Consider the following 25956-nt stretch of genomic DNA (forward strand, 5'->3'; position numbering starts at 1 on the left):
TCACTAAAAATTTTGAACACATGTTTTGCTACTTATTTGTACAGATGTCAATCATTTTTCCTGTTTTACTGATCTTAATACCAACCTATAGCATTATTAACATGTACATGCTTCCTCTGGAGAATGCCATCAGACCTCACAACATCAGCTTTCATAGTCTATGCTGATTTTACCCAGCTGTACATAGTTACATGTTGACACAAGACCAACAGAAGCACTTTTTGACTGTATTTAAGGTGTGAAATCATGGATGGCGTAAATTCCCATCATCATTAGCTTGATGTTGCAATTCTGCCACAATTTAAAGTCAAATTTCAATCTTGAGTATATTTTAGTAACAGTGATGACATATAATTACTGTATAAATCCCAGAATCATCCAGGCTGCCTGGAAGCCTCTTCTGTCATGTTGTCACCGAAAACAGAATCAGCTATTCATGTCAAAACAGTTCAAGTCTCCACCGGGTTCATTTTGCATATGGGCAAGTTTAAAATAGCAACAACTATCTCATCAAAGTAGCACTTTTAGCAAATTAACATCCTCAGAGACATGTGACTAAAATAAGAAAAGATCACAGAATTCATTCTTACCTGGAAAATGACGATACTTGATAGCATGAGCCGCATTTCAGAAATTTTGTTTTGTTTTCTAAAATATAATACTGCCTTCTCACATTTTTATTTTTATTTTGTCGTTGTGATCTTAAAAATGTTTTTTTATCGAGTGTTTTGTTGAATGATTTGCACTTCAGGGCCACCGTTCGCTTTCCCCTCTAAAAATAAGAAAATAGACAAACATCCAAATGGATTTTTTGCAGTTGTTTATAAAATAATGAGCTAAGTGGTTTCCAAGTTTATGTCCAATTCAAACTTATTCAGTGTTTTGCTACTAATTTCTAATCAGTAGCAATCCTTAAAACTGTGCATATTGTCAAAATATTTGACATCAGTTTCCTTTAGGAATATATTTTAGCAAGTATGCCAGCTGTCCATCTGTCCATCTTCAGAGCTCCCTGAACCCCTTTTAGGGTCACTGGGTTGCCGGAGGCAGGATACACCCTGAACTGTCACACATTCACACAAGCCTAGAGGGAATTCAGAGTCACCAATTAACCTATGAAGCATGTTTTTGGAATGTGAGAGGAAGCTGGAGAAAACCCACACGTGCCCAGGAAGAAGATGCAAACTCCACACAGAGACGGTTCCAGCCGGGATCCGAACCAGGGCCTTCCCACTGCGCCACCGTGCAGCCAAAAAACACAAACTCTGATCCAACTACTGTCCTTCTAGACCCGTGAGAGTTTTGATGAGCCAAAATAAAAAATGTTTAGTTAAAACTACATTCATATTGGGATATAAAATATGGCTAATGCCCCTTGACAAGTGGATTTGTAGGAGACAAAAGAAATTGAAAAAGGTGTTACAGAAAAAACAGCTATAAATTATTCTTAAGAATCCAAATTAACCTTTTTTTTAGCCTAATGTATTTTTATGTAAGCCATTTTGAAAGATACTCACTCACCAGAATGTGGGGATGAAAATAAGTTACTGTAGGAAACTACTGATTTAATTGACTGTTGACCTTTCACCTCTCATCCATGACAGAACTTCTAGATATTTAAACGTTACTGGCAAAGTCCTCAAAGATGTTTATAGATCATGTCAAACTACATTTGCGTTTCATTTATTTCTTCTCAAACAAAGAAGCATTGTGTTGTCAATTTTTACAAATGAAACTTTATTTGAAAAAGTTAATGAAATGAGTAAAGAAAGCAAAGCAGATCATATAAATATTTGTGCAACCCAAATGGGCACAGCGAGGCACTTCCTTTGCCTTCTGCTGCCACTAAACACCAATCGATCCAGCTTCATGTACAGCAGCAACAAACAACTGATTTCAAAATCGGAAATTCATTTGGTTGATCTAATCTAGTACAAAAATGAAAAAAAAAATTGAAAAAAAGAAGATCTGCTCTAAAAAAACTGAGGGAGCAGCAAGTGAATTGCAAATATGTTTAAGAAGCTTCTGTGTAAATTGAAGAGTGAACATGGGAAATAAGTCAACACAAACCTATTGTTACACAACACAGACAGGACGGACATCAACAGCGCCCTGCAACAATTCAGGTAAAAAAAACAACAAAATAAAAGAAAAACCAGAGAATACAAATCAGTACAATAAATGACCCAGTTTTTCTTTGTTTATTGAAAAAACAAATGAGCCAGTTTTTCTTAAAGGGGGATTTGAGAGCACAAACCTGGTTTTATTCTCATGATCTTTTTTTGAGATTGCGCTTTTGTAGCTCTGTAACCAACATGTTTCAGACAAAGCGAAAAGAAAAATATGAACTATGATTTTTGATTTTATATTTTACACCACCGACTGATTTTACAATGGATAACAGCTTTCAGAATACATTCATCTGTTTATAAAACTACCACAGTGACACCAACAAGGTTCTAGAACAATCAACCACTGCTTACATCCACCAGCTTCTATGGAAAGGCCAATTTATAGAGTGATGAGAACAACTGTCTACTTTGTTTTAAATCATTTTTGTCTGTCGTCAGATGGAAAAAAAAAAGAAATAAATATGACAATATAACACTGAAAAGTGGGTTTATGGAGCTTAAAGGGGATTAGACTCCAAGCTTGTTGGCGGTGGTTATGACCACTTTGAGGATGGGCATGAAGGCGGAGATCTCGCTGAAGTTGCTGCTGCTGACCACCTGAGTGTGGACCTCCAGAGCTCGCTGGTAATTCTGACTTGAGACGCAGCGGCTGATCTCGTGGAGTCCATTCAGGATATTTGGAGAAAGCTAAAAATAGACAACAAGAAAAAAGTAAAAATAAATTAAGAACTATTTTCTAAAGTGATCATTTCCTCTTATGCCTAGTCATAAGTAATAATTTTATTCAAACCTTTGGAACGAATCCTCTAGAAGTTAGAAAAAGAAATCGAATAATACTTTGATTTAAATTGTAATCGGAAAAAGTACAAAACTGCTGAACTCATACTTAAAATGTTAACTCTCTTTTCCTTCCTAAATGGGAAAACCGTAATGCTTTACTACAAATACTAGAAAGGTTCTTACTGATTGCTCTCTCAGTTTGTCATAGAGGTGCCCCAAACGTTTTCCTGCATCATCCAGCTTTCTCTTTGTTTGCTGGAAAACAAAAGAACTTTTGGTTATCTTATTTTAAACTACAGAAGGAAAAGCGGCTTCAATCTTAGTACAGACGTACCGGATCCCCCGCTGCGAGCTGGCAGCGCTGCACCAGGCTGTCAAAGGTGGTTTTGAGGATCACATGCTCAGGGGGGATTTCCTTCTGCTCCACCCTCTCTGCCGGCAGCTGCTGGAGAAGCTGAGCAACAAAAGGTTTGTTTGGATTATTTCTACAGTCTACCAGAGGAGCATGTGGCCACTGATGTGAAAAAACAGAGCCTCTTTGGAGACCAACCTGTACACTCGGCTCCTGAGGAGCTCCGGGGGGGACTTGGGTGGGGTCATGGGGCTGTTGGGACTCCACTGGGAAACCCATCACAGGAGCTGTGATGGGAACTGGTGGGGTGTAGTTACTGGAAACCTTGGAAAGGAATAAGTACATCAAAAATATTCAAAGCATATTTAGTAACATCAGTATCAGCAGCTAAAATGAACCTAAGACAAAATTCCTTTGTAGCCTCTCATAAAAGGCATTTATCAATCATGAAGAATGTATTTTTCTTAACATATTGGTAATAAGTTCCTGCATACCTTTGTCTTCCTGGGTCCACCTCGTACTGTTGGGGGGTCATTCCAGCCCTCTTGAGGTCCTAAGTTGATAAAGGGACAGAATTACTAAATAATTGGGACAGAATTTAGTTTTGGACATTTGAGCAGCTCAAATAAAGTTGTTTTCCCACTTTAGCTTTGATAAATTCTAAAAAGGTTGGGCCAGACTTTACAAATTGATAACTTCAAACTCTTAAGGCACGAATAAGGCTTTAATCGTCCAACAAAAACATGAAAAACAACAGATAATGTACTGCTTTAAAACTTAAATCAAAATCCTGTTCTTTAAATTTGGATGAAAATACAGCAATCCACTTGCATTAAACCAGTTAGTATGGATGGCAAAACACAGCAACTGAAAAGATGTTATCAGGCCATTCAGATTTCAATACAGATATCTATTGCAAGATGCTGTTTTGCAATAGATGATTATTTTAAAAGCACGAAAATACTTTTTGTGGATTCTGAAGCCTCACATGGTTGTAAGTCGCATGTGCACAAGTATCACCAAGACCCAGGCAAGTAGTACTTTCATACTAAAAACATTGATTTTTAGGGAAAAAAATTAAATTATATAATAAAAAGCCTTTAATGTTAATATTTACTTTAAATATTTTGGTAGCACAAGCAGGAAAAAAAGCAAAATGGACCACGTTTTTCAGCGCTTGGATATTTGTTTTTTTTGTTTGTTTTATTCTCATAGCCAGCCTGCAATTTTTATCACAACAAGCCCTGACCCTGTCACCTTGACTGTCAGACTGGGAAGTCAGCCAGGGAAAGAATCCTGCAAATCAAGAGCGGAGTGACAACTGAACAAAAGATCCAGATTCTTAACAACAGTACTTATGTCCACACAAGTCTGCTTGATGCTCCAGTAAACATGTAAGCAAACAAGCTCATTTATGTCATACCTGTGGGAGGAGGAGCCACAACAGGAGCTGGAAACGGCTTTACAGCTGGAGCACCGGGACCTCCTTGGGGATACCCCGGTCCAGCAGGGGTAAAGTGACCGGGTGACATGAGGGGTGCAGGAGGTCCCTGGTTGGGAAAGTTTCCTGGGTACATGGGAACTGGGGCTCCTGGTTGGGAGTTAGGAGGCATAAAGCCTGACGGCAAAGAGGTAGACGGCATGAAGCCTGTCGGTGGAACCCCAGGGCTGGGCATGGGGGGTAGACCTCCTGGGGTGGACGATGAAGGCGGCAGCTGAGGTCCTGATAAGCTGGGAGCCGGTATAGAAGGAACCGTAGGAGGGAAGGGTCCGCCGGCGGAAACTGGTTGAGGCTGGAATGGCTGATGAGAAGGAATTCCTGATAAAAAAACAAAGTAACACAATGAGCACTTCGTCAGTGTTTTAGGACAAAGAGGTTTTAGGAGAATGCTCTGACCCGGAGGCATGGAGGGATGCTGTGGGTACGAGGGTCTCATGGCAGAAGGTGGACTGCTGGGGTGATGCACGTGAGAGGTGGGTGGAAGGCCAGGCCCTGGGTTGGGCGGAGGAGCTTGAGGAGTAAAAACTGAAGGTATTTGGGGCTGTTGTGGTGGAGCCACCGGGGACGGTGCAGGAGGCTGAAACTGATTCTAAACAAAAAACAAAGGTTAGAGGCATAACTGTTGGGCTTTTGAGGAAGATTTCAGCTCTTAATACTTTAGGAAAATGTTTCTTCTCCACCATAAATGGGGCTTTCGGTGCAGGAATGGCATTTGCTGTAGACAGGGCAACTTTGGAAGGGTGAGTAATCTGTGGTTGGACAGAAGCCTCCTCCTGAGCGTGGAACAGTCGGTCCCTCAGCATTGTGATTGCAGGCTAAGGAGACAAATGTGGATGTTTTTCAGCAAGTCGAACCAAAATATGGAGATTTATCAAGAACTGTTTGAATAAAGGCCTTTTACTTGATCCGAGTTCTCAGGCAGGTAGGCCATAGCAGTGGACAGGCTGCCTTCAGCAGCTAGTATTCCTGCATAACTGGTTAGCTTCTCCGCCAGGATAGGGCTCTGGATTGCCACCTCGTTGTTGCGCAGGCGCTCAATCGACTTTCGAAGCATCATTACCTTTTCAACCAGATCCTAAAACACATTATTTTTCAGCAACTTTTGTTAGTATTTTTTGCATCTTTTCTTGCCATTTTCTGTCAAGCTCTTTCTTCCACGCTTGAAGGGAAAAGCATCAACTGGAGAACCTCTAGCAGGATTCCACTCAGACACTCCTCTCAAATCAAATCAAATTACAGTTCATGATTATAAATATTCAGTCAATAACTACATTTTATTTTCTGTAATAGCAGTGTTTATTCATAACAAAGCAAGAAATAGTAAAGCAGTTCTGAAACAAACTTTTGTGATGCGTTCTACACCTAACTGGTATAGAGCTACACTCTAGTCGCTTTTAACTGCGTTTTTTTTTTTTTTTAAATCTAGTTTTGTTAATGTATACATTTTTTTACTTTTATTTTGTCCACACTTACCTCCAGACCAAGAGGGGAGGAGCAGTCTCTATGCAAAGCCCAGCACTCCACCAACTTCTCTATGTTTCCAGAGCAGATGTAACACAGGCAGGCCTGAAGGCAGCGCTTCTCTGTGCCCTCATGCTCCAACCTGTTCCCAAGAATATCTACAAAGGAAAATTACAGAATAATACAACCATATCGCATTAACTGATCTTAAAGCAAGCTCTAGAGCAGACCGTTAATCAAGTTTTTTAAGTAGATAAAGGCAGAGGAACTTGTTTTGTTTGTAGTTGGGCATGTCGCAGCATGATGAGTGTGTTAATTCGCTGCAGCTTACCACACAAGAAAGCAAAGTCCTCAGGGTGAGCATATGTCAGCAACGCAGCAAGAGCTTCCTTCCAGTTGTCTAATTCACAGCACTGCACGATGTCCCTCCAGTTCTGGGTCACCACTGATGATATAAGCTGCAGTCGGTACCAAATAAATCTATTAATAGTTTGTTTTTCCTGAGTGTAGAGAATGAACCGTTGTAGCTTCACCATTGAAATGCTGTTCTTTCGCTTGCTCAGGTATTTCTGCTGAGTTTTTTTGAGCAGCTCCTCTCCCCCGCTGATGGACAGCAGAATGGCTTCGGCATAACGGCCGTCATTCAGGCACAGCTCCACAGCCCCTTCAAAGTTACCAACCAGCAGCGCCTGACTAATCAATCCATCCGAGTCTGCAAAACCAGGGACAAAAATCCACCACTGTTGGCCTAGTTATGTGACTGCAGTTCAGACAACAAATGATCAAATCCTGCAAGGTGGCAGAGCAGTGGTGTGAGAGTTTTACCGCATGAAACAGGAATCTGGAAGTTGGGAGTGTCCTTTGGAGTGTCACTGAAAAAGTCTGCTGGGGAGACGGAGCCAGAGGTTCGAGATTCAGCTCCTTCTTCACACCTCTGAAAACAGCAGAACGCGTTACAGCAAACAAGACTGTCTTTAAACCTGAACAAACAATGCAAATACAAGAATCGCCGACCTCGGTGGAAAGCCGCTGCATCTTTTCTGCCAGATCTTTGGCGTCTACGCCGAGTCCATTTGGTTGGCAACTCTTCCCCAGACATTTGGAAATCTAGATTAAAGTATTTTTTCACAATAGGTTATGATATGGCCATTTGAATTTTGTAGTTTTTAATCATTTTAATGCCTAGTTTTACTTAATAGTGTACATTTATACATAAACTGTAGGCATACCTTTCTTTCCAACTCATCTTTGCTGAAACCCAAAAGTTTAAGAAATTTAACTCGAGCTTCATCCTCAAAGTTAACCTGCAAACAGATGATTTCAATCACGTTGAGACAGATTGCTAGATTACTGATTGGATTATTGAAATGGCTCAGCATGAGGACATCCTACCAGCAGAAACTTCCATATGTCCTGTTCAGTGTCAGACGTGGCGTTCTGTATTTTGGTCTGGCAGTAGGTGTTGAAAGAACCTGACTGCAGTGCTGCCTGCAGCTCCCTAGAGCGCTGGAGGAGCTCCGTCTCCGTGGTAACTTGGCTCATAAACACCTGTCTGGGGACGGGTTGGGGGCTTTGCACTGAAGGTTGCTTGGGATTTTCAAAGGTTATCAGTTTACCCCCAAACTGCAAAACAACAGTAAAAAAGTGGCGTTTTTAAGTTGAAAGCAGAACATCCCGTCCGTGCTGAACATTTTCTATTGCCGCACTTACAGCAAAAGACGCTCCAACGGGCCTGCGCACCCACTTTGGTGGTTTCTTTAGAGGGGGAACAATGGTGTCCTGCATATGAGGCAAGGGAACCTGCAGGGGGGGCAGCACCTGCCCCGTACCAAAGGGATCCATTGTATCAAATGAGGAAGAAATCTGTTGGAAGTACAAACCCGCAGCATAAACATGGTTTTTAGACAGAAATTTGGCATCCATTACACATTTGAAAACAATGACTACCTTTTAAAACAAAGTGACTACTGCTATCATTAATGTTTAGGAGCAAAATTAAGAAATTCAGAAATTATTAACTTTTACAAACATGATTTTCTGTGATAAATAATTGTTATGAGATACTTAAGTAAATTACTCTAATTTTTATTTTAATAATCTGTTAAACAATTGCACTAATCAAACTTTTATAGCAGCGCCATCTTATGGACAAACGCTGCAGTTCCCAACACAGGTTTATTTTAACAAATAAAAAGATTTATGCTGCGTACCAGCAAATAGAAAAACCATAATAAGCACTAATCAGTAAAAAAAAATACAAAGAAATCTGTTAATGTTACTGTAGGCACTACCTTCTCAGCTGTGCTTTGCTGTTGGGCCTTCAAACTTCCTCCCATTACAGAATAAACTGAAATTCTCCCATCAAATGATGCTGTTGAAAGCAGGGCTGGATTTCTGGGGCACCACTGAACGTCAAAGCACCATTGGTTGGTGGTTGGAAGCTCATAAATGACCTAAAAGAAGGAAAACAAATAATAAAAAAATTCACTTGTAAATGTCAATGGAAGCAGAAACCTAAAAAGTGTTATCCTAACATACCTCTCCAGTGTTGGGATTCCAGCAGAGGATCCTATTGTCTTTAGCACTACTGAGCAAAAGCTCTGAGTCTGCCTGACTCCAGGATATGGAGAGAATTCCCCTGTAAGGAAGCAGCAACACTATCTTGAAATATTCTGCCCGATTAAGAACAGATGGAAAAAAGGAAGAAGCAGCAAGTGTTGGTTTTTACCTCGTGTGATTTTCAAAGACTTTCAGAGGTGATGTGGCAAAGCGGAGGTCCCACATCTGAATGACTGGCAGTCTGTCATCTTCAGAGGCCAACACCAACTGAGTGGCCACATCCGGGTGCCACAGCATTCCAGAGCAATGCATCTAAAATCAAATCAAATCAAACGCAAGGTAGAGATGTGTGAGAGAGATTTCCTATAAGGTCAAACATAGGGAGTTTATCATTTAAGTGTTTGTAGACAACAAAACCTACATGTTATAACTGCCAGATTTAAAAAAAAAAAAACAAAAAAAAAAAACTGCCAGATTCACCAACTTTAAGAATTTCTGTTATGTTTATGCGGCCTATATTATTTATAATTGACATTCATTTTACAATCACCAACCCTGTTGCTGTGATCACTGATCTTTATGATGGGCTCGTTCTTTCTCAGGTCCCAAACTACTGCTTTCCCACTGGGAGTGGCAGAGGCCAGGATGTGCTGAACCTGCCTGTTCCACGACACAACGCTGATGTCTTCAGCAGGCTAAAAAACAGGAAACAAAGGCCATCAGAGTTAAACTAAACCAGTCTGACTGTAACTCCAAGAAAAACAAACTATTGGTTGACAAATCAAAAAAAGGCATTTAGAATAAATGTTTAGGTTCAATGTAAGTATTTATTTATTTTTTAAATTAACAAAAATCCCAAAAGAGCATGCATGTTTTAACGTGGCTGAATGAAATGACACAAGTAAGCAAACACAATAAAAGTTCTAAATGCAAGACTGTGGATTTGTGACAAAAAACCTCTTCAAACCATATAAAGTGTGTGTTCATTTTACAAACCCCAAGATTTGTTGTAATGTACTTACTTGTGTTTTTGCGCCAGGAGTCATTGGACTGTTGAAGTTATTTAGATCCCAAATAAATATTTCAGAATCATTTGCCCCTGATGCAAGAAGATTACTCTGATAAAAGAAAAAAATAAGAGCCTTGGTGACATCTTTCACTATATCCACTGTCCAATCATAGATTACCACAGATATTTACCTGGAAGGGGTTGAAATCAAGTGCTCCAACAGGTCCAGTATGCTTATCAGACTGTCCAACAAGTGCATCAGCTCCAGAGTTCATTATGGCCTCAGGTTTGTACACCGTCAACAAGCCATTTTCGCTTCCACAAATGAGTCTCCCTCCAGTTTCATCTGCTCCCATTCCAAAGTCGACCCAAACGATACTGTGCAACCTGAAGAAATGTGACACACTTGTCTTACATTTTCCCAACACTTGTCTTCCTAGGTCATCTTATCTAAGGATTGTATACTACTGTTCAAATTATCATTAAGCTCAAACGTTTGAAGATAGCTTCACTATCATGCAAACGTCTTTGCAGCACAGTTCCCACTTTTTAAGAATCCATCATTTAGCAAGGATATAAAAGTATCAATTATACACAGAGGTTGATATCTGCTGTCCATAAACTTGTGATTTGAAATTACCTGTTTGGAGTTGGTATTGATCCTTTGAGCTGCATCTCTAGAGAGGGGTCAGTGAAATCCATCTGAAATATCTCTATGGCTGCTGTGGTGTTGAAGGAAGCATCAAGCTGTTGTGCTGATGTTCCTAAAGCCAGAAAGATAGGATGGTGTCCCGACGGACTCCAAGCCTGATGGGCAGTCCTCTGGATTTCCTTCAGTCTCATCTTTAAACTAGCGTTGAGATTCTGAAATCCTTGAAAGATCAACAAAACATCTTTTTGGAAAAAGCTTGTTTTAAGTGTCAGCAAGACATTGTATTTACATTTTATTTAATCTAAGTACGCAAAAATATTTCTTATACACACATAAATCAATCTTTGCTCAATCAATGTATGTATCCCCTGCTGTGGCAATCTCTGAAAATTCTCTGAAACATTTACACATAATCTTTACTGTGAGCCAACTGTTTGTGTAACAATATTTTTGTTATTTCCATTTAAACTACCAATTACATCGTAATATAATAAGCGTCGTAGATTTTATTAAAAGCTGGCCATATCCCCTAAAAACAAGAGGGTTTTTAGAGCTAACATAAAGCTTACGTTAGCATTTCGCTAGCCTATTTCAATAGCTTAGCATGAGCCTTTTTAACTTACTCTGAACAAGTTTAACACATATTTTAATGTATTTGTTTATGAATCACGCAAATATTTTAAATTAGCTAATAAAAAACAAAAGAGAGACGTTTAAATTGTTATATACTAATAGTTTATTTTAATGTTGATCCGAAGCCGATGCTGCCACACTAGCACTGTAGCTAGCTAACCAACACCCATTTTTCCCCCCCAGATTTAAATCGAAAAGTAATTTTCCTATAATAAAGTATTTAAAACTGTCAATAAGGTTATGTTGAGCTTTAAAATTTACTTACGTTTAAAAGGTTGTGTCACAACTTCGCCGTCTGCATCTACCAGTTCTAAGGGGTACTTATCAGTCAAGCTAAAAAGCTCAGACCAAAGTGCTTTGCCCTGTTGTCACTCAGCTACGGTAGCCGAAATAGACCACTTTTCAGTTGTGCGTTTGAGTGTCACTAACATTTGCCACTTAGTTTAAAACCTCTCAAGAACCACTAAAAATTTCACAAAAATTCACACATGAATCAGTACATTTTAAATAGGGATTGCTTCTCGTTTAGGATTAATGATATGTCTAATATGACCCAATTGTTTCATATTTGGTTCATGAAAAGAAAACTAAAATTCTATTATATGAAGAGAAAAAGCACACAAAAGCAAGTCAGTTTATTGGGTTTTATTCTTGACAGGAATATGTACAGAAGAATATGTGTATTTTAGTCTTAAATTTCATAATTTTTTACTTCCTCCGGTTCTTTCTCGGGATCCCCTCCCCTCTCCAAGTACAGGTTGTTGTATGGATATTGCTTTGGAGCCTGAAAATGATAAGGAAATTTAAAAGAAGTGTTAATTCCATTCACTTACATAAAATACTAAACTGCATTTAAAAAACAAAACAAAATAGAATGTAAATCATTTGTACTCTGACTAACACTATTACATAAGTGTGGATTAAGTGCACAAAAAGGAAGAGTTTAAATCAATCATAAAATGAAAATACCACAAATAACTGCTTTTATAAAATGTAAAAAACAAACAAAAAAAAAACAGTTGGGCATACTTCCAGTTCAAAATAATTTACATAACATTAAAAAAGTGTGAATCCAAAGTTCTACACTGATTCACTTACAACGGGTTGGTAGGCAGGAAATTTGTCCCCAATGTAGAACATAAACAGCATGAACCCAATGAAGCCAAACAGATGTTTACACATTGTAGACCAGGGCACAGGGCTTGGTGATGTATCCACACGATTCCGGATGTACATGTCAAAATCCCAAGGAATCTAAGAGCAAGTAAGGAAAGTGAATTTTACATTTTAAGTAAACATACTGTTGAAAGATCTATATAAATTATTATGGGACAAAAAGGCATAATTTGTTGCTTATGACGTGGTACTTTTTTGTGTCTATGGATAATGACTACAGTAAATTAGTAAGGACAGACAATGAGTGGAATCAAATAATTTATATAGATATATGAAATATATACCGTAGAGTGGTTTTAGATGTATTCTAGTACAAACATAATTTTTTTCAAAATATTCTGGTAGTAAATAGTATCATAATCAACAGGGAAAAAAAGAAACTGCTGCTGCAATTCTCAAAACAAATTAACATGTCTAAACTTGTAAAAAAAACTGCAAGTATTATTATGATATTATAATTGTTGCAACTCAAGTGTTTTGAGACAAACATGACTTGGTAATATATTTGTTGTTAATAGATTACAATACTGTTTTTATACAATAAATTTTAACAATAAAGACAAACAGCACCAAACACATATTGCTAGTAAATGCCATCAGCATTTTACCGGCTCTCCCCAGTTCCTTCTCAGGTCAGGATGATCCCATTTGTACCACGGGTCCCTCTCATGCTGAGACCTCTCAGGTAGTTTTGGATAGTCACCAAAGCTATAAGTACAAGATGGTCATTCTTTAAATGCCGGCGGCACTACTGGTTTATAGAAAAGTAGGCAACAGACTAAATGAATGGATAATCAAGAGCATTCCTGTTGTATCTCGATCTTCAAACGAGAAGGATTTTTGAAAAAAACAAAAACAAAAAAAAAGCTCACCCTTCGCCATTGTCGGGAAATGGTTCATAATCCTCAACCCTCATATTGTACTTTTTTGCAGCTGCTGCTCTCTCCTCTGGTGTTTTCGGATACGCACCGGGTAGGCTGCCTTTACCCATGCTTGAGGCTAAAACATCAATACATTCGTTTAAAAAGGCAAGCTACCATAAAAAAACAAAATAGAAATTGACAACTTTCAGCACTCAGCACTACTAACATTCAGAAAATCTGTCAATTAGCTGTGCTAGCTTAAGTTAATCAATGCTAGCATGTCAAGGTTACGTCCATGATGGGTTTAAAACTTCACATTTAAAACCATTCTGTAAGAGAAACTAGTTACACAGCTCAACATACGTGTTCATAATTTAACCAACCTGCTCTACATCCTGACAAAATGCCTGAAATCCCAAAGCCTTTCCCCTTTGCGACAGCCTGAGTCCACCGCCGGAGATGAAGGCCAGCCATGTTTACTGGCCGCCGATGTGGAAACAATGACGAGTACGCATGCGCTGAAGTTGGTACGGGTGGTTGCAAGGAGCAATTTTAGTCTTGGAGAAATTTCTACAATTTGCCAATTAATAATGATCTTTATTAACACTGACTAAAAACACACGTTACACTATTTAAAATTCAACCACGACTCTAACTGACGTATAGAAACGTTTATAGCAATGATTATGGTGAAATATTCATTATTGTCATTATTATTGTTGGTATTGCTGTTAATGCTGTTAATTTTTCTTAAAAAAATCACTGCTTTGGTTGGGTAAATTTACTGGTATACAGCTGTTTTAAAGTCCCTGGTCATATTCCCGCTTTTCCTCAAATTATTTCCATTATAATTATTCGCTTTTGGTACCAGGTGCTGGAAATTTAAATGAAAAAACTTGGCTTAATTATTATTATTATTATTATTATTATTACTATTATTATTATTATTATTATTATTATTATTATTATTATTATTATTATTATTATTATTATTATTATTATTATTATTTCAGATTCTTTACCTACTAAATTCTAAACTCTTAATCACAATAACTCTGTTATTTAGGAGCTGTCCTAATAGCTATTTGTTGTGTCAATGTCCCACGTTCATGAAGGAACCTCTTTTTTTAACTCTTGTGAGAAAAAGCATTAAAAAAATCCCTAAATGCAACTGAATTTTCAGTTAAAACAAAAATGCTTAGAATCAAACGAGTACTGTTTCAAAGTGTTTTATTCAGAGCTGCAGAATCTATGCTTTAAAAGAAATGTAAGAAAGAGAGGCCCAATACAATTTCAGTGGCTAAAAGGAACTTGCTGCCAGAGTGAATGCACTGAAGCTCCGAAGCATGTTCATCTTCCAGTCAGATCCAGCTCAGGTGCACAAGAACATTTACTGAGGGATCTTCATTCTGCCACTGATGACAGCGTTAGACAGGTCCATTAGACAAGTTCTGCTATGTCCTTCTCCACAATCTCAATGGGACAGTGAAGATCATACCTGTAACAAGGTCAAAACATGAACATTTGAAACACAGTTTAAAAAAATGTGGTTTGAAGTTGATGGTCTTACCTTTTGAATGGCATGCCATTTGCAGTCACCAGAAACCTTTCAAAGTTCCACCGAATGTCATCGACTTTGATTGGGGACCAGTAGAGGCGTTTAATGTCTCCAACAACAGGATTTACAAAGGGAAGAGATTCCTGTAGAGACATTTTAAATAGTGAAAAATTAAGATCAATTATTAAACTGTAAGCATTCAATTACTTTGATATTAATGTTATACCTTAAGAAAGGTGAAAAGAGGGTCTTCACTTAACCCATTGACCTCAACTTTGGCAAAGATGGGAAATCTTGGAACAAACTCGCCACCTGGTCTCACATACTTAAGAATATCAAGAGTTTCTTCATTCTCTTCTGAAATCCAAAAAGTTGAAAAGTTAAGTATTGTAAACAAATCTATTGAAAAATATATCATGATTGCAGATTGTGTAAATGTTGGTAAAAATGTGCATATAAATCAATATAAATAAAAAATCAAAAAGGATTAAAAGCAACATTTGTCATTTTGAACAAAGAAAACATTCTGAAATCGGTTGAATCATATGACTTTTGATGTCATGTGTCATTAAAGATCATGACTTTTGAACACGTTTCACATGTAAAACACATTACAATGTTTCTGTAAATGTACCAATTGACAGGAACTATTACTTAAAGAGGTGCAAAATTGGAAAAGGAAAAAAAAAACTACTTTTGAATATCTGATCAGCTTGATTGGCTCGCACAAACTTCTTTTTCATCCTCCCTTAAACTCTTTTGGTGCTCTTATGATGTATCACCCAGGATACATTGACTTTGAGAAGCAGGAACGCACAGTTTTCTTATTCTTCCTTTTATTATCATTTGACCAAAAATAAATATACTGGTTATAAAAGGAAAAGAATTGTGGCTACAACCCGTGATTTGGCATTTTTGGTTCTAACGTATTTATCAAACAACTAATAAAAAAAAGGATAAGACTGTTCAGTTTTACATATTTTCATCTTTGCTTGGATACTAGGCTTTAGTTTATAGAGACTTTCATTTACCGAAACTTTTACTTTACAGTAAAAGATTTGAAAGTATAAAAGAGACCACCAGTGACTAAACTGCCAGTTGATTTCACTGACCAGAGTTCTCAAGAAAAGATTACAAGATAAAGACTCAAACAAGCAAAAAAAACAACAAAACAAAACAGAAAAGCAGATCTAAATCCCAATTGTAAGAGGATTTCAGACCAAGTACAGCTCCTTGTTCTTAGAAAGTTAATGTCAATTCTTTCACATCTCACCTATTGTTTTAATATGTGTCATGATATGTGTGGCAAATATACCAAATATAAGTGGCATTGCAAACGACCTTAATCCTTTGTTGACAGAAACGTTGCTGTCCCTTTAGTTACTGATTCCATATTTCCTCATTTTCAGCAATTTTAAGTATTAAATGACATTGCAGATGGGAGGAAAAGTGTCTGCACTATTTTATTTGACAATGTTATAAAACACTTTTTAATTTAACCATGAAATTAGCACGAGTATTAAGCAAACCCTACAATTTCTGTCTCAGACATGTTCAGAAGATGCAATACCAATTATAATCCCTAAAAAATGCAAGATCCACGGCTTTACTAAATATTCTTGTATTTGTTTAAATTAAACCAGACTGTGACCTTAATAGAGTAATAAAAGATATAATTAAAACATCACTTTAATAAAAAATTGTTATAATCTGAAGAACAGTATGTTGGGGAAAACATCAAGACAAAAGCTCCAGCAAAAGACTGGGACAACTAAAGTTGTTCAAAAATGAAGGATTACCTGGAGACTGAAGACCAAACTGGTTGCAAGGAAATCCTAATACAGTGAAGTTGTGGTTGCCGTACATTTCCATCAGTGCATTCATCCAGTGGTACTGAGGAGAAAACATAAAATCAAATTCTTTCAGTACAACGGTTGAAAAAACTTGATCAACTGTAATTGGTGCTCATTCACACTCACCTCCTCTATTGTTGACCCTCAGAAGGTGGCAACATTGACAATGAGAAGCACTTTATTCCTAAATGTACCAAGAGGAATCTGTTGTCCATCCAGACTTGTAGCAAAGAAATCATAAACAGACTTTTCCCCCATTCTGGTGTCTCAGCTTGTATGTAAACTACTGTTTGTCAGGAGACAGTATTCGGTTTGCTGTCTTGTGCCATTCACTGAAAGGTAACACATGGGTCAGCAATCATTCAGCATGACTGACCTCATTGTTTTTTTTTTTTGTTTTTTTTTGGGGGAGGGGGGGGGTGCAGGCAGAGAAAAACTGATGGTTGCTAGACGATCAACATGAAGAATAGTAAATAAATAGTATTTAAGGCAACTAAGAGGTTCTAGCTCATTTTTTTTCAACAAAAATTGGTTTTGGTTGTTTTTCTGATATAGATTTATCTACAAAAGAATATGCTATATGTGGCAAAAACTCAAGCCCCATTTAGTTACATAAGTAGTGTGAAGAAACTGGATTATCTAGAAAGGACTGTATTAAATTTTAGGTTCGTACCCGTCAGTTTCTTGCACACAGAAATAAATGAATAATGACTCAGAGACAAAACTTAGCTTTTGTGGAGGTTTTACTTCGTCCAAACACGAAGGGGACAGACATATGAACATGGTACATTCAAAGTCCGAACCAACGAGCTCAGGGATGGGCTTTGGTATAAAAACCCTGCATTAGCATATTCAGAAGATGGTCTGAGGATCTTCGTGTGAAAAACACGCCCACAGGTTACTGCTGGAGAGAAGCTCCAAGGCTAAAGTGAAGATAAGTCTGAGGCCTGCTCAGCAGAAAACATGCACAGAAAAGAGGGAGTATGGGAAGAAACTGTTAGAACAATAGTTTGGCTGTGCTTTCTTCAAATGTAATATAATTTTGAGATGACAATACATGCTCAGTGAATTAAGTTTAAACCATTAGTGTAATAAAAGTTAAAGGCAGTTTCTAACTATTCTTCACAAGTAGTACATCTGAAGTGTATTTTATTTAGTGTACTTTAATATAGCAAGTCTACTACAGATCATGTAGTGTAGGAAGAACACAAACTGAATACTTCCTCAGACTAAATTGGGACATTTTAAGTTACAGTCTATTTACAGGGGGACTTGTAAATAAACTTGTAAATAAATATATAACTGCATTTTATGTAAAATCCCTTACAAAAGGCAGATTAAAAAGTGTATATTTAGAAAATAATTGTTTGAGTAAAAAAAAGAAAAAAGACATTTCTTGTTTGCAGTAAAGCTATTGAATAAAAAATAATCGTTTTTCTGTCCTTTCCATTTTTTATTCCAGAAAACCACGTCACGTATTCTAATCATGCGTGAAATCCGGAAAACCGGAGGTGATGCTTTCAAATACTCCTCGTAAACGCAAATGATAAGGTATAATGTATTCGATTAGAAGCTATATAAAGGGGAAATACCTTTATATTTACGTTGTCAATGAGTTGAACATTATTAATATAAACGCTCGAAGTTATCTATCAAAGTTTTCTACAAAATAAAGGGGGAAAAGGGAAATTGTCTTCCATTTGGCTTCATTCTAATTATAAAATAAAAACACAAATTAATAAATATAAGTTGCAAATGACACTTTAGTAATTATTTATAATAAAAATGATCTTTTATGTCATTCCATAATAATTTCACAACAGACCGGGGGAAGGTTTGTTAGCAGTCGGCATGTCAACAATGGGTTTCGACAGACCATGAAGGGAGCATTAGGTTTGGGTTACACCTTAAACGCTTTACAAGATGCTAAGGCAAAAGACCTCGTTTAGGCATCTATGTGAAGAACAGCTTGTCCTCAGATGTGCTGTGTAACATATCCGGTTCGTGATGGACGAAGAAGCTAAGATGCAGACGTGAGTGTGTATAAAAGAGGGTTATATCTAAAAAAGCAGCTAGAAAAGGGGTCCCGGTATGCTAGCTCGTAGGCTAACCATCATAGCTGGCGTTAAAAACAACCAGTGACTGAAACGGTTGTGGTCTCGTTTATTTATAGAATCCATATTAGGTGTAGCTGTATATTACAGCCACTGGGCAGCCATTACATCCATTGCCTCTGTTATTTGTTATCATTATTTGACGTTATTCGATGCACTTTTGTGTTTTTTCTTTTGTTGTTAAACATGAAAGCTTATTGGGTCAAAGTTCAGCTGTAACAAGGTTTGCGCTTCGACAGATTCCACCTCTTAGACCTGCCCTGGGAGGATGTACTTATTCCACATATTTTGTGCTATCTGCCACTGCATCACCTGGTCAGACTGCAGCGCGTGAGCAAGCAGTTCCACAGCCTCATCCAGGTGTACCTCTCCAACTGCAGGACTTTTCATTTGTCCACGGTTTGTATAAATCGCTCAAATGTTTTTCACTTTTGTTCGTAGCATACTGTTATGTTTGTTTATTTTCTTTTACAGCTTGGATTGTGCATACCCAGAGAAGCTTTTTGCTCCATGTTGAAGGATAATAAAGTTCTTCAGAACCTCTCACTTCAGAGCTGTTCGGAATGGGTCACAGATAAAGAGCTCCTGCCTGTCATCGGCCAAAACCAGCATCTGCAGAAAGTCGATCTGAGTGGCTGCACCTGTCTCACCCGACACTCTCTCGTGGCTGTGTCCTTGAGCTGCATGCATCTCCAGCACTTCGGATTGGCGCACTGCGAATGGGTGGACAGCCTGTCCCTGCGCAGCCTGGCTGACCACTGCAGGGAGCTGCAGTCCATCGACCTCACGGCCTGCCGCCAGCTGAAGGATGACGCCATCTGTTACCTAGCCAGAAAATGTTTAAAGTTGAAGTCTCTATCGTTGGCAGTCAACGCCAACATTACGGACGAGTCAGTTGAGGAGGTTGCCAAAAACTGTCGGGGCCTGGAACAGCTGGATCTCACAGGTTGCCTGCGGGTCAGGAACCAGTCCATCAGGTATATTGTCTTTTTTTCAAGGGACTTTTTGCTACTCTTGTCCAGACTTTGACGACTTGCTTATCCACTCTTGTGATCTTCTCACTTTGCTTGCAGGACTCTTTCAGAGTATTGCCCAAAGCTACAATCCTTGAAGGTGAACCATTGTCACAATGTGACAGAATCAAGCCTCGAGTCACTACGTAAGCGCAATGTAGTGATCGATGTTGAGCCACCTCTACAGAGAGCTCTGGTGCTTCTTCAGGATGTACTAGGGTTTGCTCCGTTCATCAATCTCCAGATTTAACAAGAGGGTACATACACTTGCAGTTTGCATTTTCAACATTTTTATAAATATATTTTACCAGAGCTCAGACAACTGAAAATCAGTAATAATTATGTATTTCTTTTTAGCACGCACCTTACTTTGTTGCAGGCAACGTTTTAACAGCTGTCACCTTTGGTGATGTCACATGAACAAGTGTTCTGGCTGCGTTTCACAGCACTTTAGGAAAATCTGGACTTGTTGAACACACATTTATGTTGCAAAACTAAGCACAGAACACTTGACTGTTGTAAATACTTTCTAATGAAACTTAAAATAAGTTGCATCTTGGAAATCAAAGAACAAAAGCCATGCATTTCTTTCCATCAATAACTTGTTTTTGGGAGAAATCTTTCTTGCAAAAGTTTGGCTTCACCAAAAAACAAAACAAAAAAACATTTCAAACCAAAGTAAAGTTTATTAATTTGTGGTTTAAAAAAAACCAAAACTGTTTCTTTAACTTTTCAGAAGATGAATTCATTATTTAAAAAAAAAATTCTGGAGTTGTCCTTTATAAAATATTTGAAGTACAGTGATAGTCTTCAGGAAGCTGTGTAGTAACCTGTTATAATCGATTAAAAGGGTAAACGAAAAGACAAAAAAAAAGCTTTAAACTTCAATGTAACATTGCAAAGTAAGGAAATACAACAACTGTATAAGCTTTGGAAACTGTTGCAAGGCTTACACCAAATGGCTGTGATATTTAAGCTGTCATCATCTCTGAAATTGTGTCACTAATATAAAATGCTAATCATGTAGCCAATAAAAAAACGGTTTATTTGCTGCTTTTGTTGGGTTTTGGCCTTCATAACAGACTGAACTGAAGCAAAAAAAAAAGTATGGTAGTCTGAAGGATATACTAAATATAAAGTGGTGTAATTGTTCACATTAGCATAAGTAACTCACGTGTATCATTACTCAGAAGAAAAGAAATGTCACCTCCTGATAAAATTGTCTGCAGTCCAGATAAAATATACATAAACACATTTACCCATAATGTATACCCAATGCCAGCAAGACATATTTTCATTTTAAATGTGTTAATAATTATATAAAAATAATAAAAATTAGTGTCAGAAATATCCGTTTGTTAAGCATGGTATTGGCAGAAGATAATAAATGGATCAGTAATGGAAACAGGATAACCTCTGGTGCTTAAAACTGAACAGACACAAGGGGGCAGCAGTGAGTCAAAATATTTGTCATCTCAGTTGTTTAGGGCCTGTATTAATTACAGACCACACATCACATAGGTGTGATTATGCATTCATAAATTGTATGAAAATGTTTTTGTATTTGATATATTTTAGGAAAAAATTTAATATTTATTTGATAGGGCAGAATGATAAAACTATCCCGTTAGTGAGAATGTCACACCCTGATAGAAGATTTCACAGAAAGATTTAGTGCTCCTTCCTGTCGCCATAGTTTTTTTTTTTTTTAAATTTTCCTTTTTTTCTCTGGTGATCCAGTTGGCAGACTCTTCTCTGTCTTGTCTCTTTGACAACACTACAGGTCTATTTTCCACATGATGGCATGGTTTAGCCCATCTGCCGCATGTTGTCCATGAGCTGATTTTGTAGCCCGGGAGTTGGTTCGAAGGGCTTCAGGGATTGACCAGCCTCCTTATGTTGACTGTTTATCATCATATTAAATTTGGTTTGAAACCATCCTTTATTGGGGCTTTTAGGATTTTAGTTTATGCCTCTTTTTAGACGTTTAAATCTAAAGATTGCTCTGATATTCAACATTTAAAAAAACATATTCAGATAGGTTTAGTGTTTCTAATATTTAGTCGTGGCCAAACAGTTTCACTTCTTGTTGCTCCATAGCAGTCAGTTGGCTAAAAACATTTCAGACTTCATTCATCATAGGACCTCAATTAGCATTGATCTGCAGATGAGGGGGGGAAGAAACATCTCTGCAATATCATATTCCACCGAGCAATTTCTGTTCTAGTGATTGAGTATATTGGCCAAAACAAGCCAAACATATTTTGTCTTCCTGTCAATAATATGGCACTTGTCTAAATTATTGATCAATAGCGACTGATCATTTTATACCCAGGCACAACAATGAAATTGTTGTTGTTTTGTTCTATTTTTTAATGCGGTTTTAGCCGAAGGCGCTGTGTAATATATATTAAAGCTCTGAATAAATTTGAGGATAATTTTGCAGCTTATGAAGATCTTGCTAATGGAATAACTTTAAGATACTGTCCAGAGGAGTGTAAGTGTTGTTGAAATACTGCAGGTAAAGGATATTCTAGTCGCAGCAGACAGAATTTGCATGCAAACGAATTTATATCTAAAAAGCAGTTAGAAAAGGGGTCCCATATCATAAACCTATATGTTTTTTGGTAAAAGAAAAAGATAATAATTTAGTTTTTGTTTATTTGTTTTGCTCTTAACATGATATGATGGCTTGAATGTTATTTTATGACACTTATTTATGCATATTTATTTCATTTTTCTTTTACACCATCCAAATGGTAAATATGTTTGTGTATAAAATGATTTTCTCAGATGCACCTTTTGTAATTGAAATAAAGCAAATCCATGGTACTTCTTGGTTGTTGTTTTTTTCCTTTGACAGACAGGAGCTTTTCTTTTGAAATACACATAAAAAAACAAAAAAAACAAAATAAAACTAAAAGGGGAGCTTTTGGTTTGTAGTCATAATTAATATGTTACCGGTAAAGTTGCTTTTATAGAACACTGTATGTTGTGGTCCTGCACGTGCAATCAATACAAACGGAATCTAAAAACAATATTACTCCCAAAAATGTTAATGTATTTTTATTGCATTTTAAGTGTTAATTGGAAAAGTTTGAGTCCCTTATATGTATAGCTTGTGTGCACATTTGCATTCCTAAGTTATTCAAGTGTAAAATAAAGTTATTTTTTTTTAATATTCACTGAACACAGGTAATGGATTCATTTGTTTCTTAAAGGTTACAAAAGCATTAAACAGGTTTAGTTACCTTTAGTTAACTTTTAAAAGTTTTTTACTAAAAAAAAAGTATTCTTGAAAAGAGGATGTGACTGTTCTGTAAAAGAAATATTGACCGTAATGCTTTTTGTCTTCAATTCCCTTATGTCTAAATAATTACTATGTTCAACGTGTGAAAATGTATGTGTTAAATATCATAAGATTGGGAATTAACATGATTTTTCTTTGACCCACTCCAATTTTGAGCACGTTATCACTTTATCATGTCCCTGATATTATTTTGTGTTTGAAAATAAAAGGAAATCAAATCAAAGTTCAGTAAAAAGGACACTAACTTAACAGATAGATGTGTGTTTTCCAAAGGTCCTTTTCTATTCTTAGCAATTCCATTTTTGTAGATGCACTGGAAAATAATCAAAGTAATATTTCCTTTTCTTCTTTTCTAACCAAATCTTTTGGAATTTCTTTATATGACTAATTTCTTTTGTGTAGAATGTGTTTGTTTTTCGGAGAGGAAGCAGCTTAAGCTCTGAGACCCCCCAGAGGATGAAACAGGCAACACTTGTGCTCTGATAAATAGAAATTAGACTAAAACTATTTAAGTAGGACGTAGTAATAAGAAAAATGGGTTTCTATATAGCCCAGTTTAAATAGAAGACAGTATAACATTTTAGTATTAACATTTTTTTTTGTAAATTATTTCTTCCCCTGTGACAATATAGATAATTTATAGAAATATCTAGATTTTAACCATGTCTAACCATGTGATTCTTTCCTTTTTGTACCTGTTGCTATAGCAATAAAACAAAACAATGTGTCTGAGAAGAAAAGAAAGAGGAAAAAATAGAACAGAATTTTGGGGATACATTTTTACAGATTTTAAAAACTATATTATTCTGACAAAAATTGTTTGTATGCGAGCCAATCATTTATATGAGAGCCAAACAGTGTAAAAATACAGATCTAGTTTGAAATGGGTTTAGGATCATTTTTAGTCTCTGTATTAAAAGAAGTTCATATATGATGAAAGGAGCTTTACTGGAGCTGTTCAGATGGACCCAAAACTGTAAGAGGTTTTGTTCATTTTCATATTTTTAATTAAGAGGCTTTCCCTTTCGTCTTCCATCAGTTCTTTCATTTATTTGATGAAGTTTATCTCCTCAAACCATTCATATTCAACCTTATTGGATCCCAGGACTTTAGGATACATCTTTTGGCCACCAGAGAAGCATAACTAATGACGACATTACATCGCTTTTTGTAAGCGCCGACATCAACATGTCGATCAACCAAGCAGGAAATAAAGTTGGATTTTAAAATCAGCATGAATAAACATGCATGTTTGAGATCGGCGAGGCTCAATTTAGGAAGATTTGGGACGTGGTGGAAGATGCTGATGAACCTCTTCTGCTTCGGAACATGCATCACGGTTGTGAGGATTAAAAAGTTCATTATGTGATGCAAAACTTCCCACACAGTTTTATTTCCAGTATTTAAAGGAAATTGGTAATGATGTTACACAAGATCTCTTTAAAGTCTTCTTTAAGGGATGTTTGAAGTGGTCCTATTGGGATCTGCTGGGTGAAAGTTTATTCCTAAACAAAAGCAAACTTTTCCATCACTTTGCTTGGAAGTTAATTGATTTTAGCAAATAAATCTCTAGTAATGATGAGCAAAGTTTTTGGCTTCTCTTTTTCATTTGGAGAAACGGAAAATGTGTGCTAAAATAAACTTTTTCATTAAACCTCCCTCTAGGGGACCATAAAGGTCATTTTAGACAAGCAGCCGCCATGTTACTTTCCTTTTTGGGATGTTGAATTATTTAAAACAAGTTTTTAAGTAGCGAAAAGCACAGAAAAACAAATTTTTAAAAACAGTTTTGTGTGAGCTAAGTGATAAATACATGCCAGAAATGCCCTGATGTCTTCAAAGGTAACTGCCTCTGAACTATAATCCCTGGTGCTTTTAAAAAGATTGTATATTTACATATTCACGCTTCAGCTAACAGAAAATATTGATCAAAAACCTCTTAACATTTTTCGATGATGCCAAAATTGAGGTCCTGCTCTATAAAGCCCAAATGTCAATTCAACCGAGAGTTAATGGCTGCAAGTCAAAGCAAGCTTTTATCCTCAGAAACTGCTCATTTTGAATGAAGTGGAGCAACTTGCAATGGACGAAAAAGGTAAATAATATTAACTGTAGGTCAGATAAGCCAATCTGATGACTAGTGTGAAGGAAACGATTATACAATAGTGCTTGTTTTTTTTTTGTTAATTTATTGCTTCAGTGATGGACATTTCAGGCTTTTATGGAATGTTTTCTTTGGTCTTTTGGAAGCATAAAATGTAAACAAAATTCCTTCCATCAACCTTTAAAACAAAGGTTTTGGACTTTGCAGTTACAGTGATTTCCCCTGCATTCATTTTAATCAATAAACAACACATTATTGTGCAAGATGGTTTCATTTAGTAAAATGAGTCGGTATTTCCTTGAACCAGGATACTCACTTCACAGGATTTTCTTGTCATAAATCTTTAAATGCAGTTGCATTGATCCAAAATGCAGCCTTTCAGTTGGAAATTAGTTGATTACTTCTCATTTAGATTATTTAGATCTAATTGCTGAACAATGCAAGACATTTTTTGTTTTATCTTAAAGATATCCAACTAAAAAAAAAGAATGGTCAGTAGGCAAATTTTGTAAATATATACTGTATATTAGTAAGTAATATAATTAATTATAACGTTTATTCTACTTGTTTTAGGGTCCAAAACAAACAAATCAATTTAAAAGAAGTCCCCATCTTGAATCTTTTTGCCTAATTTTTTAAATGTCTTACTTGGCTCACTGACATAAAGGAAACTCTTAGCATTATCTGACAAATGGAGCACAAACAGCAAAATATGTGGTTGCTACAAGCCTCGGCCCATAGATTAATGACATTAACGAAGTTCCCATTACCACAGCATTCATGGGAGACAGAGGCATTCATGCGTAAATCCACATGATAAGAGAAAATGAAACACATCTCCATGGGCCAAGAGGGGCCAAGAAACGCCACTCCAAATTAGTCCGTG

The 25956-nt window shown here is 36.9% G+C and overlaps 4 protein-coding genes across 7 annotated transcripts; 1 reads left to right on the forward strand and 3 right to left on the reverse strand.

The window, feature by feature from the left end:
- Nucleotides 1–1716: 1716 nt before the first annotated feature.
- Nucleotides 1717–11475, reverse strand: LOC101160851 (protein transport protein Sec31A). 4 transcript variants are annotated; one of them, XM_020712371.2, is made up of 26 exons: nt 11345–11475; nt 10435–10666; nt 9986–10181; nt 9808–9903; nt 9340–9480; nt 8955–9097; nt 8765–8864; nt 8518–8679; nt 7937–8089; nt 7619–7849; nt 7456–7530; nt 7241–7333; nt 7052–7160; nt 6760–6938; nt 6558–6684; nt 6239–6384; nt 5667–5840; nt 5446–5580; nt 5162–5354; nt 4688–5083; nt 4522–4560; nt 3759–3817; nt 3463–3588; nt 3247–3366; nt 3096–3167; nt 1717–2819 (listed from the first exon to the last, which is right to left on the reverse strand). In XM_020712371.2, exons 2-26 carry the CDS (start codon nt 10635–10637, stop codon nt 2640–2642), a joined length of 3648 nt encoding a protein of 1215 aa, XP_020568030.1. In that variant the 5' UTR covers nt 10638–10666; nt 11345–11475; the 3' UTR covers nt 1717–2639. The 4 variants fall into 4 exon arrangements, with proteins under 4 accessions (XP_020568030.1, XP_020568029.1, XP_011486543.1 ...); XM_020712370.2 differs by having other exon boundaries at nt 5422–5580; XM_011488241.3 differs by lacking the exon at nt 4522–4560 and having other exon boundaries at nt 5422–5580.
- A 234-nt stretch (nt 11476–11709) lies between these two features.
- ndufb8 (NADH:ubiquinone oxidoreductase subunit B8) lies at nt 11710–13642 on the reverse strand. The gene is made up of 5 exons (XM_023949384.1): nt 13502–13642; nt 13128–13254; nt 12864–12963; nt 12178–12333; nt 11710–11863 (listed from the first exon to the last, which is right to left on the reverse strand). The coding sequence occupies exons 1-5, from the start codon at nt 13590–13592 to the stop codon at nt 11771–11773; spliced, it is 567 nt and encodes a 188-aa protein (XP_023805152.1). The 5' UTR covers nt 13593–13642; the 3' UTR covers nt 11710–11770.
- Nucleotides 13643–14331: 689 nt separating this feature from the next.
- Nucleotides 14332–16865, reverse strand: LOC101161096 (glutathione peroxidase 1-like). Its single transcript, XM_004080427.4, has 5 exons — nt 16656–16865; nt 16476–16569; nt 14903–15033; nt 14689–14819; nt 14332–14616 (listed from the first exon to the last, which is right to left on the reverse strand). The coding sequence occupies exons 1-5, from the start codon at nt 16785–16787 to the stop codon at nt 14559–14561; spliced, it is 546 nt and encodes a 181-aa protein (XP_004080475.2). The 5' UTR covers nt 16788–16865; the 3' UTR covers nt 14332–14558.
- An 849-nt stretch (nt 16866–17714) lies between these two features.
- Nucleotides 17715–22488, forward strand: fbxl15 (F-box and leucine rich repeat protein 15). The gene is made up of 4 exons (XM_004080428.4): nt 17715–18562; nt 18883–19042; nt 19118–19620; nt 19717–22488. The coding sequence occupies exons 1-4, from the start codon at nt 18537–18539 to the stop codon at nt 19904–19906; spliced, it is 879 nt and encodes a 292-aa protein (XP_004080476.1). The 5' UTR covers nt 17715–18536; the 3' UTR covers nt 19907–22488.
- The last annotated feature ends 3468 nt before the right edge of the window (nt 22489–25956 follow it).

This window comes from Oryzias latipes, chromosome 19 (assembly GCF_002234675.1).
Source record: "Oryzias latipes chromosome 19, ASM223467v1".
NCBI classification, from domain to species: domain Eukaryota; kingdom Metazoa; phylum Chordata; class Actinopteri; order Beloniformes; family Adrianichthyidae; genus Oryzias; species Oryzias latipes.